General features: G+C 43.7%; 1 protein-coding gene across 1 annotated transcript in view; it reads left to right on the top strand.

Moving 5' to 3' along the window:
* Window positions 1–18,462, top strand: part of GNB5 (G protein subunit beta 5) — a 29,502-nt gene that overhangs the window by 3,285 nt on the left and 7,755 nt on the right. The window contains exons 2-7 of the mRNA XM_065559438.1: window positions 2,406–2,542; window positions 4,692–4,733; window positions 5,648–5,724; window positions 7,470–7,602; window positions 12,869–13,012; window positions 18,271–18,362. Of these exons, the coding sequence (XP_065415510.1) occupies window positions 2,406–2,542; window positions 4,692–4,733; window positions 5,648–5,724; window positions 7,470–7,602; window positions 12,869–13,012; window positions 18,271–18,362 (625 nt within the window). The remainder of the gene's footprint in view (window positions 1–2,405; window positions 2,543–4,691; window positions 4,734–5,647; window positions 5,725–7,469; window positions 7,603–12,868; window positions 13,013–18,270; window positions 18,363–18,462) is intronic.

Here is an 18,462-nt window from a genome sequence, read left to right as displayed (position 1 = left end):
CAAAGATTTTAGCTGTGAGTTTTGTCATGCGGGGATCTGTTTACATTAATATAATTGCAATTTAGGTTCTGAGTTACCCACAACTTTCATCGATAGCGATTGCAGCTACCCAGGGCAATCACTTATCACCATAGGGATTGAACTCAGAGCTCCAGCCCCAACTCACTTGAGCTAAAAGAGGAAAGGCCAGATACAAAAGAGCACTGAAGTCAATGGGAGTCTTTCCACTGACTCCAGTGTGTTTGGATCAGGCGCTGTCTCTTCTAGCTGATCACAGTGGCTGATATGGCAACCCACTAGCAACTGACACGCACTGGATCACTTCAGCGTGTCTCTGGATCAGGCTCTTTTTGGTCTCCGGGGCCCGGGCACACGGCTGTTTTACAGCACACCACCTCCTAGGACTCCTACTCCAGCCTCTGGCTCGAGTAGCAGCCCCATTCCTCCATGCTCCTCCTTGTCAGGTGTTTTAAAGGTGGTAGAGCCACTAGATCAGGGGTGGGCAAACTATGGGCTGCATCCAGCCTGCCAGCCATTTTAATCGGGCCCTCAAGCTCCCGCTGGGGGAGCAGGGTCTGGGGCTTGTCCCACTCCGGCGCTCCAGTCGGGGGGCCACTCCGCGTGGCTCCCGGAAGCAGCAGCATGTCCCATCTCCGGCTCCTATGCATAGGGGCAGCCAGGGTGTTCCGCTCCGCACACTGCCCCTGCTCCAAATGCGGCCCCTGCAGCTCCCATGGCCAATGGGAGCTTCACGGGCAGCGCCTGCGAACGGGGCAGTACGCAGCAGAGCCGCCTGGCCGCCACTCAGCATAGGAGCTAGAGTGGGGACATGCCGCTGCTTCTGGGAGCCCCTTCAGGTAAGCGCCACCCAGAGCCTGCACCTCTGAGCCCCACCCTCCCGCGCCCCAACCCCCTGATCCAGCCCTGATCCTCCTCCTGCCCTCCGAACCCCTCGATCCTAGCCCAGAGCACCCTCCAGCACCCCAAACCCCTCATCCCCAGCCTCACCCGAGAGCCTGGACCCCCAGCCAGAGCCCTCACTCCCTCCTGCACTCCAACCCCAATTTGGTGAGCATTCATGGCCTGCTGTACAATTTCCATACCCAGATGTGGCCCTCAGGTCGGGCCAAAAAATTTGCCCACCCCTGCACTAGATCCACCTAAATGCAGATACAATGTCTCCTCCTGTTACTCTGGTTACGTGGGGCCAGCACAGAGTCCTGTTGCTCCTGTGTGAAAGGAGGCAACATGGCCCTGCTGAGCCCTTCATAGAATGAACATCACTGGGTCAGAAACAAATTAGCGTTCTCCTCCCCCCCCCCCCACGACAGCCTCAGCATGAGGCTTCAGGGGTGCAAGATGGCTTTGAACTGTGCCAGTTGCAGTGGGGTGGATTTCACACTGAGGTGCCTTTGCACATTCATTTTTACAGCCATGTCCTGTTGGAAATCTAAGATTATTTATAGAAGCAGCAGATGGAAACTCTGCTGAGAAATAACTTAAAACATTGTGAGAACTCCAGCTGGAGGATTTTATTTAGGATTCTCCACAATGAATAGAAACTGTTTCACAGAGTCATATGTTTTTAGAAATAAACACTTGCTATTATTCAAACACCAGTCAAGTGAAGTGCAAAGGCTTTGTTGCGCTGATGCAGGTTAATGTCATAAGATACGATGCTGTCACAAGAACTGCTCAGCCACTCAGCTCACGCAGAAGCGCATAATGCCTGCGTTTGGCACACAGACTTCCCATGGCTTCCAGTGGGAATTCTGAGTGCAGATCAAACCTCTGAACTGACTGAAGTGCAGTACCTATAGCACCTTGAGGTCAGAGCTGCCACATTAAAATGGCCTCACATTGCTGGGACTGAAATTATTTAAAAAAAAACCAACCTTTTATAAAATTAAAAGCACTTTCTGAGGATTTTAGAACCACAACAATAATTTGAGACAAAACACTGCACTAAAAAGTGAGATCTCCAAAATCTTATGACATTGTATATAATTTTTCAAACTTTTTTTTTTTTAATTCTGAACAAATGTAAAAAGTCCTAAATAATGTAGATGAATTTTTGTAAAATAAACACCACATACAACCCTCTCCCCCCAAACAAAACCTGGTATGTTTTGATTAGATGGCATTCTCTATGGTCTCGTCTATTTCTAATAGCTATGCTTCAGTGAAGAATACTATACATGTGGTGGTTAGATGTGCTTCAAGTGAACTTCGAGCCTGATCTTGCACTCACTCACCTGACTAACTACTCACCTGAATAGACTCATTGTGCTACCTGGAATTACTCATGTGGGTAAAGTCACTCATGGGTATTAAATGTTTGGAGGCCCAGGGTTTTAATATGGAGCAAACATTTGGTGATTCTCTTTATGGTTAATTCTCCACAGTTCATCAGGTGGCGGAACGTGTGGAAGCCCTAGGTCAGTTTGTGATGAAGACCAGGAGAACTCTGAAAGGCCATGGCAATAAAGTCCTCTGCATGGACTGGTGCAAAGATAAAAGACGAATTGTGAGCTCTTCCCAGGTGAGGAAATGTGTAGGTGCTATTCGAAATCAGTGATAGCCAAGCACAATTCTGATAGCTACACTAGGTAACGTTAACTGGAAAGGAAATCTACGTTTAGTCTAAATGCTTTCATAATGCCTAAAGCATTCTTTTAGCAACATGTTTGGTCAGAGAACACAAACCAGACTACTGAATAAAGAATATAATTCTGGTAAGCATCACCACACCTATTGGAGGTGAGACCCTAAAGACCCCTCATCTATTTTTCAAACAGAATTTTTCCAGTGTTCAGAGTATGTTAGCACATTACATATGCAGTATTACAGCAAGCTGATTTGGGAGCAGATGCATCTTATTCTCTCTGGACACTCAGTATGCAGCACTTCACCCCATCATTTGAATTAACATATGAAGAGAAAGAATTGGGATGGAGAGATCTGAAAACATTCTGATTCTACTTGAAAGGTCTCCGTGTGATCTGTGAACATGAAATCCTTTCTGTGATCTGGAAGATGGATGTGACCTTGAAAATAAACAACCTCACTCAGCCAGCTAGAACTATTACAAATATTTGGACATTTTGATAAACAGTCATTAAGTCTGTTTGGATCAGTCTTATGTCACAAAGTTATGCAGGGGAATGGGGGAGGTATTGAGATAAAAGCCTTTCACTTCTAGGTCACTGGTTCACATTCAGAATGGTAATGGCTGGAACTTGTTACATCTGACGGCTGTTCATTGGCCTCTATGAAATGAGTTGCTGGTCTCAATCTACCGCCTACAGGATAGAATAAGATATCTGCATCACAAACCACCATGAGAGTTACTGCTGTCTGGCACCATCCTTGGAGGTCTCAGTCAGGAGATCAAAGATTGATCATTTACTAAGCTATTTTTTGAAGTGGTAAAGTATCAGTGTATAGGTATGAAAGCAAAAGAGAGAGAGGCTTTATTCCACTTTAAAATATGTGTCCTGAAAAAAACCACACCCAGTGATTCTGTGAACCAGTCTGGGGGTTCAGGTATTAGCATTGCAGACACGTTGAGGTTTGTTTTTTGTTTGATGGCACTTCGATCATTTCATTTTGCATTTTTTTAAAACTTCTATTTTAAGAAATTAATGAGCCCAGGGATAACAACAATAGCTGGTTACAAACAAACAATTCACTCTTACCAGTCTGGAATGTTAAAGGATATTATGCCAGCCAAAGGTAATTGGCATCAACGCACAGATAAGGTGATTATGTAGCACACTATTGGTTGCATGTTTATTCTTGTTAGTAGGTTACTTAAGTGGGCAACTAAAAGTTAAGTAAGAGCAGTAGTAGAAAAAAGGGGAGCACAGAAAGGGTGGAATGGGAAAAGAAGATAAATAGACTGATCTGAAGAGGAGATGTAACTGAGAGGATAATTATGAGCTAAGATAAGTTCATTTGTAGGAGAAAAGAAGGAGAATAAAAATTCATCCAGGTGGTTGTTTCTTGAGAAGATAATGATCTCCATGATAAGTGTTGAGAACAGCTCCTTCCTTTCATTTAAAGGCTACATCTACCCTGCGAGCTAGTGCCTGATTCCCCTACTCGCATACTCATGCTAGTGTTCAGCAAGCTCGCATGAATACAAGTAGCAGTGTAGCCCTGGTAGCATGGGTTGGGGCAGTGGAGACACGGCTGAGCTGTGTCAAGTACATACCCACCAGTTTCAGGCAGGTGTGTACTGGGAATGGGTAAGCCATGCCGCTGCTACCACTGCCCGTGCTACTGCGTTTACACTACTATTTATCTTCACACTAGCACTCATTGAGCTAGTGCAAGTTGGTGTATAACCCCTAGCGCATAGTGTAGACAGCCAGAGAGGGAGGGTCTTGCTCTCTCTGTAGGCTAAGGAAAGGTCTTTTAAAGAGAGTCGTGAGTGCTAAGACTGATTTTCCAGAGGCACACTGGAGTTGCATTTACAGAAATAACTAGCCTAATTATGCGGTGTCTCTGATTCATAGCGCACTTCACTGTTGCTAATAGCAGTGTTGTAAAGGTGGTGACACATTTCCTGGGGAAATGGCATGTGGGACAGAAGTTAACAGCAGTGCTTTGCCCAGATCTCTGAAATACAGGAGTGAAAGTACACTTTGAAGCCCCTAATTTCTCTCTCCATTGTGTGTTGAATTTAGGATGGGAAGGTGATAGTGTGGGATTCCTTCACTACCAACAAGGTAAGTGGACTTCTACAGTTTCTGTATATAAAGCCAAATATGGCTGCACTGCGCGGATGTGCTAGAGATGGAAGTGGAAACCCTTCCCTCTCTATCTTCTTCAGTGCACCAGATCTCCTGGCACCACTGCCTGGGCACTAAGTGTTTGGGAGTTTGAGTTTCCCACACTCTGCTCTCCAGCTGGAGTTTGAGCATGTCATTATTCTGGGCACTGGCTGGTACAGAGCAGGGCTGGCGACGTGCAGGCTACACCTATAGAATATCTGTAGTGAGTGCCATGAATAAGCATGTGCCCTGGCATATTTTGACCCCTTGTGTTTTCTCTTGGCTTCTTTAGCCATAATGTCCCCAGATGTCCCTGCATGAGAGATGCTGCTCCCTCCCAGTGTGGCTCAGGTCTGCGTAGCCTTAGCAGAAGCTATAGCTAATAAAAAGTGTCATTAGCATTATAAAAACAGGCCGGTGTAATGTACCTTTGAACAAATGCTGCAATGACCATCCAAAATGTGGAGAGTTCTAAAGTGGCCCTTGCAGGTGCCCAGCATCTTACTCAATTGTCCTGGAGTAATTCACAACCAGTCACTTTGTGCTGGGAAATAAGACTAGAGGTACCAAGAAATGCATGACTTGGCAGTTGAGGCTTGATTCTCATCCTCATACATTCTCTTGCTTTCACAATGAAAGTTGATCTTGAATTACAGCTTGATTCTCCACTATTCAGGTTTAGGAGCAAAAATCTGTTAAAAAATGGGCATGGTCTCTGATCTGTTATCTATTTTCATTAAATACAGCAAGGGGTCATGACAGCATTTGAGCAATTTCGGCCTCTGTATGGTTATTTTAACACCAATTAGTGACATGATAATACACTCAGAAGTTGATTCTTGAGCTGTAAGGAGAATATTATGTTTCAGGAACATGCGGTGACTATGCCATGTACCTGGGTGATGGCATGTGCATATGCCCCATCTGGATGTGCCATTGCTTGTGGGTAAGTAAAAGCTCTTGCAGCTTCTTAAACTAGAGGAGCTGTGACTTTGTGTCCCAAGTAAATGTAACTTATGGAGCTGGGGGAATATTTTAAAATGTTGGCTCTCCCCTTCCCCTCTTTCCCCCCCCCCCTTTCTTCAAGAATGCTTTAGAAAACAATTTGGAATCCCAGGGAAAAGACCTGATATTTAGTAGTTTTAGCAGAAAAAAGCAACTATCCAACTTAATCAGATGAGTATTATTTTTTAAAAAAAATCTTTATATGTGGCCATCTTTACCCATCACTGGAAATGATTGACAGCTTAACAAATACTGACAGTGATATCATTTGGATGCTATAAGCCAGTGGTTTCCAAACGTCTTCCATCGCTTGCGCAGGGAAAGCGCTTGGCGGGCCGGGCCGGTTTGTGTACCTGCCGCATCCGCAGGTTCAGCTGATCGTGGCTCCCAGTGGCTCGGTCCGCGCTGCTTCCAGCAGCTCCCATTGGCCTGGAGCAGCAAACCGCGGCCACTGGGAGCCGCAATCGGCCAAACCTATGGACGCAGCAGGTACACAAAGTGGCCCGGCCCGCCAGGCGCTTTCCCTGCACAAGCGGCGGAACAAGTTTGGGAACCACTGCTATAAACATTTAGGAAAGTGTTGCACCCAGTGGGCGTGGTTCTGTCCCACACTGGTTCACATGGGTGTAACTCCATTGACTTCAGTCGTGTTACTTCTGATTTGTATCAGCATGAGAGGAGAAATGGACCCAAAGTAGGGCCTGATCCAAAACCCCTTGGAATGAATGGGAGTCTTTCAATGGCATATTTTGATAACCTCGTGACTTTGTTCATATGGAGCAGAAATCTGTCCATGCTTCAAACTTCTGAAAATATCTTAGGACCTCATATTGCCCTGGGCCTATATAAGTAACATTCAAGTTTGAAGCACAGACAGCTAAAGATATCTGTTCCATAGGAATAAAGTCACATAGTAATCAAAACATGCAATATGGGCCTGATCCAATATGCAATATGGTGTCAAAGGGAGTTTCACAGTATGTGCAGATCAAGGGCATGTAGGGCCTTGAGACTGTATTAAGTTATGTGCAAATTTAGTACACAAAGAAATTGAACTCCTGCTTTTTGTCATCTCATCATTAGATCATGGAACCTCAAATGTTAAATACTTTATTCCAAAGAATTCTTTTTCAGCAACACAGTCAATATTTCCACTGCCTATTTTCAAGCTATTTTGAAAGTATTATCTTTAAGGCATCTGTTGCTATATGTCTTTTTCCATAGAAGATGTGCCAAATTCAGTAAGTTGGATAAATGGTAACATCATGAGAGTAAATACTAAAAACTTAATTCAATAGAAAAATGGCAATTTGACTTTATTCAAAAGATTAACTGCAAGGTTACTACTGGATTACTTGTCAATAAATGTTGGATGGACTGTGGTTCAGTAACAAGCAGTTTATTAATTAAATGCATGTAATAAATACTGGGGACTAGGTCCTCAGTCCCTCTTCCAGCTGTTCAAGCAGTACAAAATAGCCATACATTTGCCATAAAGAAGCAGCTGGGGATTCCCTTAGCATGTGGGAATCCCAGGTGGTGTAATAGAACGGAAATCTACATTTGTAAGGATTTGGTGTTGCAGAATTTTTAGTATATTTCACCCTTACATTTGTTTCTCATCCCACTTTTTCTTGTCATTAATGTTTTCTCTGTCTTTTTTTTTTTTTTAATTCTTAACTCTAGTGGCCTGGACAATAAGTGTTCTGTGTATCCACTGACATTTGATAAAAATGAAAATATGGCTGCAAAGAAGAAATCTGTTGCAATGCACACAAACTACCTGTCTGCCTGCAGCTTCACTAACTCAGACATGCAGGTAAATACATTCAGATTCAGCATATAATACAAAACCATGAGCTGGATTTATACTTGCTGCTGCAGGAAGATGCAAAGTATGCTTCCTTGCACCAGAGATGGTCACTGTGCAGTGGGGTATTCACATTCTGTGCAAGGCAGTGGTTCCTGCTAAGAAGGACAGCGTCCATCTCTGCTGCAAGCTCCATAAAAGCTCTTGCTCACAGAGGCTGTAAGTAAGGATGTGCTGATTCAGATTTTATATATTTTTATTTATACATTTTTATATATCTAAAATATATATATATATATATAATCTGGTGAGCTGAAAAACAGAGAGACCAAGTAACTTGCCAAAGATCTCACAGGTATCCTATGGCAGAGTGGGGAATAAAATGCATGTCTTTTGAGTGCCAATCTGGTGCCTTAGTTACAAGAGCATCCTTCCTATTTAATAAATAAATAAACCCCAGCTCCTGCAAGTTCATGAGAGTATGTGGGCATGAAAGATTCCAAGATAATCGTCTATCCCATTCTGGTTTTAGAATTTAATTGATGTTATACTTATTATATACTGATGTAGCAAAATAAATGGGAAGAGGGGGTATTTTCATTGTTATGCAGACTGTGAAGTCTGGATAGAAAAGATATGCTTGTTTACTTGGCTATTTACAGATATTTACAGCTCTTCCTAAGGAAATATCAGCTAGGATTGCTTCTATTTCAGGACATGAGCTACCCAAGAGTGAGCTGTTATTTGCCATTATGTGGTTTCAGTAATGAATCTGAGATGCTGATTCAAGTCTATTGCTATGGAAACAGAGGAAAGTCAAGGATCTACCCAGAGTGCTCTAGTGTACTTAATTGTGGCCTTACAATGCAGGAGTCCAGTATAATTAGGGCAGAGTAAACATGAAGTCTAAATTAGGTGGAATGTTGTTTGTGAAATACAAAAATAGTGTTTCGCTTTCCTGGTTACACCTGTGTGAACCATGGCTTTTTATTTTTGTAGGTTTTTAGTATTCTCTTCATAATCAAGGAGTGAAAACAGCAGAGTTTTTCTTTTATGTTCATGTAGAGTACAATAGATATTGTAGATAGATATAGATACAATAGGTATTATACTGAATAAATTGCTATTTATTATTTGTGTAGCACCAACCATGTACGTAGGTGCTTTAGACAGACAGCTCTGGGGGAGCCCTGACCCAAAGAGCTTAGTCTAGCTATACAAAGATATTGAGTTGGGGATCAATAGGTGTTTGTTTAGAGTGATATTTTGTAGTGCCGTTTAAAAATATAGCAGTGAAAAGAAGAAAGAGAGATCAGAAAATTCAACCCAAGCTGGCCATACAGCTCTCCTTTGGGATGCTGGTTGTTGGGAAATAGTCTCCATTTCTGGTATAACGACCCTGGGATAAAATTACTTTTGAAACAATTAGGCTATGGTGTCAAATGTGCATAAACAGTTACAAGCTTTTCCCAGTACTACTTTTTGGTTAAATATTAGTCATTTGGATGCACTGAGCAGTTCCTTTCCTCTTGGGACACATCTACAATGGACTTACTCCCACCCATGGAATAACCCCAAACATAACTGAAAGGCCTCATCCTGCCGGGAGCTGAGTACCTTATGTTAATAACAAGGAAAGCTGCTCATCACTTTGTGGGAGACACACAGCACCTTCACAGGAGCAGGCCCTCTCATGCAGCAATGTGAAAACCATGTTGTCCCGCTCCAAGCCAGCTGCACATACATTAGTAATATCAGTACTTGGGGATCTCCAAGCCAGCTGCACATACATTAGTAATATCAGTACTTGGGGTTCTCCAAGCCAGCTGCAAATAAATTAGTAATATCAGTACTTGGGGATCTCCAAGTATTTTACATGCAGAGGACAGACAGATGGTAGAAGAGTTGGGAATTGAACTCAAGTACTCCTGAGTCACTGTCTCTTAAGAACATAAAAACATAAGAACGGCCGTACCAGGTCAGACTAAAGGTCCATCTAGCCCAGTATCCTGTCTACCGACAGTGGCCAATGCCAGGTGCCCCAGAGGGAGTGAACCTAACAGGCAATGATCAAGTGATCTCTCTCCTGCCATCCATCTCCATCCTCTGACAAACAGAGGCTAGGGACACCATTCCTTACCTATCCTGCTAATAGCCATTAATGGACTTAATCACCATGAATTTATCCAGTTCTCTTTTAAACGCTGTTATAGTCTTAGCCTTCACAACCTCCTCAGGTAAGGAGTTCCACAAGTTGACTGTGCGCTGCGTGAAGAACTTCCTTTTATTTGTTTTAAACCTGCTGCCTATTAATTTCATTTGGTGACCCCTAGTTCTTGTATTATGAGAATAAGTAAATAACTTTTCCCTATCCACTTTCTCCACATCACTCATGATTTTATATACCTCTATCATATCCCCCCTTAGTCTCCTCTTTTCCAAGCTGAAGAGTCCTAGCCTCTTTAATCTCTCCTCATATGGGACCTGTTCCAAACCCTTAATCATTTTAGTTGCCCTTTTCTGAACCTTTTCTAGTGCTAGTATATCTTTTTTGAGATGAGGAGACCACATCTGTATGCAGTATTTGAGATGTGAGCGTATCATTGTTTTATATAAGGGCAATAATGTATTCTCAGTCTTATTCTCTATCCCCTTTTAAATGATTCCTAACATCCTGTTTGCTTTTTTGACCGCCTCTGCACACTGCGTGGACATCTTCAGAGAACTATCCACGATGACTCCAAGATCTTTTTCCTGACTCGTTGTAGCTAAATTAGCCCCCATCATATTGTATGTATAGTTGGGGTTATTTTTTCCAATGTGCATTACTTTACATTTATGCACATTAAATTTCATTTGCCATTTTGTTGCCCAATCACTTAGTTTTGTGAGATCTTTTTGAAGTTCTTCACAGTCTGCTTTGGTCTTAACTATTTTGAGCAATTTAGTATCATCTGCAAACTTTGCCACCTCACTGTTTACCCCTTTCTCCAGATCATTTATGAACAAGTTGAATAGGATTGGTCCGAGGACTGATCCTTGGGGAACACCACTAGTTACCCCTCTCCATTCTCAGAATTTACCATTAATTCCTACCCTTTGTTCCCTATCTTTTAACCAGTTCTCAATCCATGAAAGGACCTTCCCTTTTATCCCATGACAGCTTAATTTACATAAGAGCCTTTGGTGAGGGACCTTGTCAAAGGCTTTCTGGAAATCTAAGTACACTATGCCCCCTGGTCTCCCTCTTCCTCAAACCGCTAGAGATGCTCTCACCTCTTAATGACTATGAAGCATTTCTAGTCCATTCCAGAGAAAGCAAAAGTTTGGAGTCTTCTGTGAGCCCCAAAATATCCTAACATTTCAGCCTTGGTTTCTGTATCATTGTAGCTAACACATTTTTATTCCTCCAAGGACAGGAATGAATGTGTTTTACCCAAAAGCCGGGTAAAATGCTGAATATTACCACGAGGTGGCAGATGAAGACACCTGATCCAGTGTTTCCAGACTTGCTGAAAGTCTAGCTAGAAGACTAAAACATGATAAGCAAAGTAGATCTTGCACTCCATGTTTTTGTATAAGAATAGTTTCAACTTGAGTTCATATTTCCAAACTAACCATGCTTATTATAAAATATAATGAAGAGCTCTGTGTTAAAAATGGATCACACCCTTAAAACTTCTGTCTGCCCCTTCCCCTGCATTTCATTCTATGCTGCTCATTTGGCTATCAAAATGGGAAAGGCTGAAATCTAGCAGCTGACAATCTCAATGTCTCATCCTGAAAATGTAACTATTCCTCATAATACAAAAATGTATCATCCTAGATGCAAAAATTAATGAGAGATAATTTAGGATTTGATTCCACACCCTCAATCCCAACATTTTAGCACATCTCCGCATACAATGGGGACAGCAGGACCCAAAACAGACTGTCCTGCAATTTTTACAAACCTCTAAGTGCCACTGTATCTACTGAAGGGTAACCAAAACTGAGCTTTTGCCAAAAATAATTTGTTTTTAACCCACGTGTAGCCCTGTAAGTGACTCTCTCTACTTGCATGATTATTTATCCCCTTGCAGTGTGATTCATTTTGGCTTCCAACCACAGCTGACTTCCCTAGCAATTGCTTCACTAAGCATTAAAAAAAATTGGGTATGATCCATGTCTCTTCCACTACTTGTCTAGGGAGAGCCACCTTAATGCTTAAGTTGTGAGCCTTGTGATTCCTTGTTCAGTATACAGGACTGAACCATCAGACAACATTTCAGCATACAAAATTTGTGATTGTGTAAGAGCTGCTGATGGCCACAGGGAAGTTTTGTACAATTGAGGGTCTTCATCAGGATGAGAGTAGCTGTTGGCAACGTTCAGTCATTACATGTCCAAATCCAGTCACACATTAATGATTTAGGATATGTGATGGACTTGCCAAACAATTGTTGGTCTAAGCTCATGCACACAAAAGATGCCACATTCAAATTATCTGTAATTTATACGGATTTTATTGGCTCCAGACCTGGCTGTTTCAGGTAGTAGAATAAGAGGAGCTTAAAAAGTTTATTTAAATCCACCAACTCTTCAATTAACCCTTTTTGGATTCCAGTTTCATTAATGTGAACAGGGCAGACATACCGATCTGGGACTAAGAACTTCCTGGCTGAAATGGAAATACCAGCAGATCACAAGCTTGGATGCACTAGTTGGTGTCCCCTCAAACAACAGAATTAAGTTAATATTTGTTGTGTCTATCACAATATTCTGTTTCTCCCTCCCCCCCCCCAAACTCTGCCACCTTCCTTTTGAAAAAACCATGCTGAGATCCACATAGGTTTACTGACTCCGATCTATTGAACATTAAGTTCAGTAGAATCTCAGAGTTACAAACACCTTGGGAGTGGAGGTTGTTCATAACTCTGAACAAAATATTACGGTTGTTCTTTCAAAAGTTCACAAATGAACATTGATTTAATACAACTTTGAAACTTTACTATTCAGAAAAAAATTCTGCTTTTAACCATCTTAATTTACCTTGTCAAATCTTTTTCTAAACTTTCCCTTTATTTTTTTAGTTTACGTTTTACACAGCACTGTACTGCATTTTGCTTTCTCTCTCTCTCTCTGCTGCTGTGGAATGTGGTTGACTGATCAGTTTGTAATTCTGAGGTTCAACTATAAAATCCAATTCGTTGCGCGTGGGAGGCACAACGGTTTCTGAGTGAACCTGAGGCTTTTATGTGATGTTGTACTGTTGCCCTTTTCTCACCTACCATAGATCCTGACCGCTAGTGGAGATGGAACGTGTGCCCTCTGGGATGTTGAGAGTGGGCAGCTTCTACAGAGTTTTCATGGGCATGGGGCTGATGTCTTGTGCCTGGATCTGGCCCCTTCTGAAACAGGAAATACGTTTGTGTCTGGGGTAAGTGGGATTTTTATTTAATGATATAAAACAAGGAATGAAGGAAGGGGAAAGGAAGGGTATGTAGGAAAAGGGGACATTTGGGATGTTGTTTAAAGAGGAGGGTGGGATATATGGGGAAAGACCATACAGAGCAAGTAGTTCTGTCACTGCAAGCACACTTCTCAAACTGGAGCAAATTAACACTTTTCCGGAAAGGTCAAACCCAAACCCCATCAGACTGATTGTAGCTAAAGTATTTAGCAAATTCCACCCTACATTAAAATAATCCATCACGTTATCAAAAGCTTCCCTTGGGAAGGGGAAAGACCAAGAGTTAAAGCAGTAAAAGTTCATAGAGCGGAAGGTGGTGTAGGCCTTCCATAGATAGAATTCTGTTATGCTGCACGTGGCTTTTCACACTTGCCTCCTTTTCTTCACCCTACTCGTTCCCTACTTGGATTCCTGTAGAGAGCTTGATCATCAGGCGTGCCAGAGCTCTGCTCAATTCACCTGGGTGGGGCAGTCAATGATGCATATGCCATCTTTTTGATAACCCCCTCCCAGAAGCCTGGAGGTAGCTCGGGGACTGGTTTAGCATCAACACAAGTTAGATCATCCATAGGTATTTATGTGGGTCCAGATCTTCACCCATCACTTTGCCCTTCAGCAGCACTAACGGCACATTCAGCTACTTTAATTAGCCATCAAGGATTTATACCACTTGCTCTCCCATCTCCTCCGCCTAGGGGAATATCAGAGAGGGGATGGCAGAAATGGGACAGAAGCATGCAGTACTTCACCTGATCCTTGACTGGTTGCTAGGGGACTGCTCTGTCCAGCTGCACAACTGAGTTATAGTGGAGGCTGTTTTGATATCATGTCAGGCAGTATATCGGGGAGGCATAAAGGTGTCTTAGGGATTGTCTTCACCCACTGCTTTAACTATGGACTTATCTTCACTGCAAAGTTAACTTGAGTGTTGCTCCTAACTCGAGTCCTGTTCTCACTCACAAACCCTTAACTCTAGTGTGATGGTGCTTTCAACACAAGTTGGCTGGTCCTTCAGGGGGTACAGGCTACAGGTCAGACAAGTACAATTCATCAGCTGCTAACACGATCAGTCTGTAGTGTAGATGCAGGCTGGCTCCATTTGAGTGCTGCTAGTCTTCCAGTGCCCATAAAGGACAGACGGGTTCTCTCTCACAATTCACTGAGAAAGAATGCATAGAGCCATTAAGCTCACTACAGTGCAGAGAACTACAGTATATGATTCCAGAAATCTTCATGCCACACAAGAGTGTGTGCAGCCCCAGTGTGGACACAGCAGCTCCAATGTTATTTCACAGTGTGGCTGCACTCATTTGAGCTAGCCTACCTCAAGTGGAGTAATTCAAGTGCTGGTAAATCAAGTTAACTCTGCAATGAAGACATACCCTATATTAGTTTGACACTGGTATAGTTAAAGTGGCACAGCCCCCTAGTGTGGGTGCAATTATTTTGGTGTAAAGGTACATATACCAGGATAGTTTTCCCCATAAATGTAAGGGATTAAGCTATGCCCATATAATCATATTTACATGGGGGCAAGTGTATGCATAGGAAGGGTTGACCAGTTTTAACTATTGAGCTAAAAATAGTGTGTAGACCAGGCCTTAGAGTAACCTCTGCATTTTCCTGCAGCACTGTGCCAAGCATGCCCTCAGGATTGAACCCTTGGTTTCAATACTCAACACCCTTTTAATTCCGTTAAAAATGAATATCCTGCTCCATGTGGGGTAAATTTTACCCCTTTAAAGAACCTGTCTCCACACAGAGAAATCAGCGCAAGAACCGTGTATGTGAAGAGCCAGGTTGCGTATTGTTCTTGCATCCCAAACTCCCATAGATGTCAGTGAGAGTGGTGGGCATGCAAGGAACGCAGGGCTGGGCTTTGAAAAGTGGGTTTTGAAATCCAAAATGTTCCCTTTCCAATGAATTTCCTTCTCCGGGCAGAGCATTAATTATCTGGTGCTTTGGTACCAGATGGAAAGTTCTTCCATTTAAATAATGACATCATAAGTGAAGAGTTGTGATTTAATTTCAAAGGGATTTAAAAGAGAGAGGAATGGATCACGAGGAGACTGTTTAGTTTAACCACCAACTGTCTTCTTAAAAAATAAATAATGCATATACTACAGCCTACTGAGGAGGAATACACTAACTAAGCAGTAACCCATAGCAGGATGGGCCTATAATATGTTCACCACATGCCTCTGGTGACTATGGAAACCTGAACAGAAAGAAAGGCAGAGTGCCTCCCATGCTAAGTCTAGTTATTACCCTCTCGTCTCATGTTACTGTTTCCACAGTTCTTTAAATAGGATTTCCCCTCACCCCAAAAATCTGAACTTTTTTCTTATCACTGATTTGCAGATGTTTGTGTCTATTCTTATTTGTATTACAGTAGTGCCTAGAGACCCCCACCTGAGATCAAGGCCTGATTATGCTACGTTTGTACGCACCCGTACTAAGAAGTGGTCCCTGCCCTGAAGAGCTTAGGCTATGTCTGTACTACAAGCTAGGGGTGTGATTTCCAGCTACGCAATACTTATGCTAGTTCAAGTATAAACAGTAGGACAGCCGCAGTAGCCTGGGTAGTGGCGGCACAGCTTAGCCATGCTGAGGATGTTCATGGGTTTGTTCACTGCATGGGTAAACTGGCACCTCTGCCAGTGCTATCATGGCTACATCACTATTTATACTCACACTAGCTGTCATCGAGCTAGTGCAAGTATGTGTACGTGAGCTGGGAATCTCACCACTAGCTTGTAGTGTAGATGTAGCCTAAGCAGGCAAGACCTACAAAAGCTGGGGGAGGAAACAGAGACAGAGAGAGGTGAAGTGACTTGCCCAAGGTCGTCACACAGCAGGTCAGTGGCAAGGACAAGACGCCCAGGCCAGTGTCTTCTCCATGAGACGCTTGTGGGCCTGACCCTGTGAGGTGTTGAGCACCTCTTAGGAATGGCTGGGTGATCTCAGTGGGAGTTGTGAGTATAGTCCACCCTTCCCAAGTCATGCTTTGCACCTTGCAATAGCAGGCCCAGTTGGAAAATTCTTTACACTCTTTCTTGCGGGTATGTTTAATACCAAACTAGCTATGAAGCAAATGGCTTCAGAGCCATGGATGGAGCTATCTCTGGCTGAGATTATTGCAATTGTTTCATTTGAAGAATGCACCATAAAATTTGAACTGTAATTGAAAGTAGTAATTTTTTATATCAAACATGTTAAGTGATGAAAGAGTCAGTGAAGCAGTTTAGTGGCATGGTGGGTATTGCAGAATACAACTATGGAAACAGCATTCAGGCAGCAGCACAGGGCACCAGAAAGTGATTTTTAGGTTTTGATGACAAGGTGGCACTCGGCATGAACAGCCCTGGGCTATGGCTACTCGAGAGTTGATTTCCGGCCTGCTGCTCCACCACTGGTAGCAACTGTAGGAGTGCTGGTAAGAAACGGCCACTGGAGATTCAAACATCATGTTAAGTTTGGCAGCTTCTATTTTTGGGCCTCTGCTATATAAACCGCTAGGGCTTGATTGGTTTGAGATATTGACCTTTTACAGCTCCCATTGACTTCAGCTGGAGGTGTGGGGTGCTCAGCAGTTCAGAAAATCAGGCCCTAGTGCAGAGGTGCTCAAACTTTTTGGCCCGGGGGCCACATCGGGGAATAGAAATTGTAGGGCAGGTCATGAATGCTCACAAAATTAGGGTTGGGGTGCGGGAGGGGGTGGTGGGCTCTCGTTGGGGCTAGGGATGAGGAGTTTGGGGTGTAGGAGGGTGCTCTGGGCTGGGACTAAGGGGTTCGGAGGGTAGGAGGGGGATCAGGGCTGGGGCAGGGAGTTGGGGTACAGGAAGGGGTGTGGGCTCCAGGGTGGGGCTAGGGATGAGGAGTGCAGGAGGGTGCTTTGGGCTGGGATCGAGGGGTTTGGAGGGCAGGAGGGGGATCAGGGCTGGGGTAGGGGGTTGGGGCATGGGGAGAGGCTCGGAGGTGCAGGCTCCGGGCAGCGCTTATCTCAAGTGGCTCCCGGAAGCAGTGTCATGTCCCTTCTCCCACTCCTACGCGAGGCACAGCCTGGTGGCTCTGCGCGCTGCCCCCTCCGCAGGCACCGCCCCTACAGCTCCCATTGGCCAATGGGAGCTGCAGGGGCGGTGGCAGCGTGCAGGGTGAAGGCCCCTGGCAGCCCCTACACATAGAAGCAGGAGCGGGGGCCATGCTGCTGCTTCTGAGAGCTGCGTGGCACGGCCCCCGACCCCTCTCCCCAGTGGGAGCTCGAGGGCCGGATTAAAAAGGCTAGTGGGCCAGATCCAGTCTGTGGGCCATAGTTTGCCCACCCCTGCCCTAGTGGTTTCTAAAACTGGGTGCCCAAACTTTGAAGCCACTTCTGAAAATCTGGCCCCAAGTGACTTGCCAAAGGCCACACGAGTCAGCATTAGAGCCAAAATTAGAACTCAGGAGGATCCTGACTTTCAGCACCATGTTCAACCCACCAGTGCTGGCCGTGTAAGAAACAGGAAACCCTGTTTCTTACCTGCTGTAGCACAATGTAATTCGGCAGTAAGTCTTGTCCTTCTTCTGATTATAAAACTAGTGTTCACAACAAGAGAACATTTCCTGGGGAAGAAAGGAAGGAAATGAATGAGACAAAGGATGAAAAAGATAGAGAAGACAGAATGGCTGAGTAGTTTAACTGAATTATTGCTTTGCCGCCTGTAATTCTCCAACAGCTCCTTTTACGTACTGCAAGGGAGTATTCTACCTATCTATCTAATCGTAATGTATTTATTCCAGAAAGTTTCTGAAACAACTGCAAGGTTTTTCTGTACAATCTCACTGCATGTATTTCTGCCAGACCCCCTAGGGGTAAAGTTTCAGGGGGTCTTTGGCCCACCTTCTGTGGTGCAACATTTACATGCATAACTGAATTGCAGGTGCAAATCTGAGTGCTGGTGCCTCCTTCTAATCAATTGCAGGTGCCAAACAGGCAGTAAGTTGTGCAAGTGCTCAGATTTGTTCCTGCAAATCTTTGCATGCTCATAACAAGGGGGACCAAGTTTCAGGCTTTCTGAAAATATAGCCCAGTATCTGGAGCAGTTTTGCTAAAGTGTATCCTTTTAGGAGATGTGAGGTGCAGAGCTTAATTGGAATTGAAAGGGGGTGTTTAAGTCTTAGGTGGGGTTGATTTCACCTGTGTGAATTGGTGTGTGTATAATGGGGGTAATTATTTCTCTTTTTAGGGGTGTGACAAGAAAGCAATGGTTTGGGACATGAGGTCTGGACAGTGTATCCAGTCATTCGAAACTCACGAATCGGATATCAATAGCGTCAGGTCAGTGCATTTCTGGCAGAACACTTTTACAACAGTGTAATGTTAAGCTACGTGTTGATTTTTATTTCTGAAAGCCTACTTCATTTGACTAACACATTAC

The sequence above is a fragment of the Chrysemys picta genome, chromosome 10 (genome assembly GCF_011386835.1).
Source record: "Chrysemys picta bellii isolate R12L10 chromosome 10, ASM1138683v2, whole genome shotgun sequence".
Lineage (NCBI taxonomy): Eukaryota > Metazoa > Chordata > Testudines > Emydidae > Chrysemys > Chrysemys picta.
The sequence above is the reverse complement of the archived record's forward strand: the minus strand, read 5'-3'. Positions and strand labels throughout refer to the sequence as shown.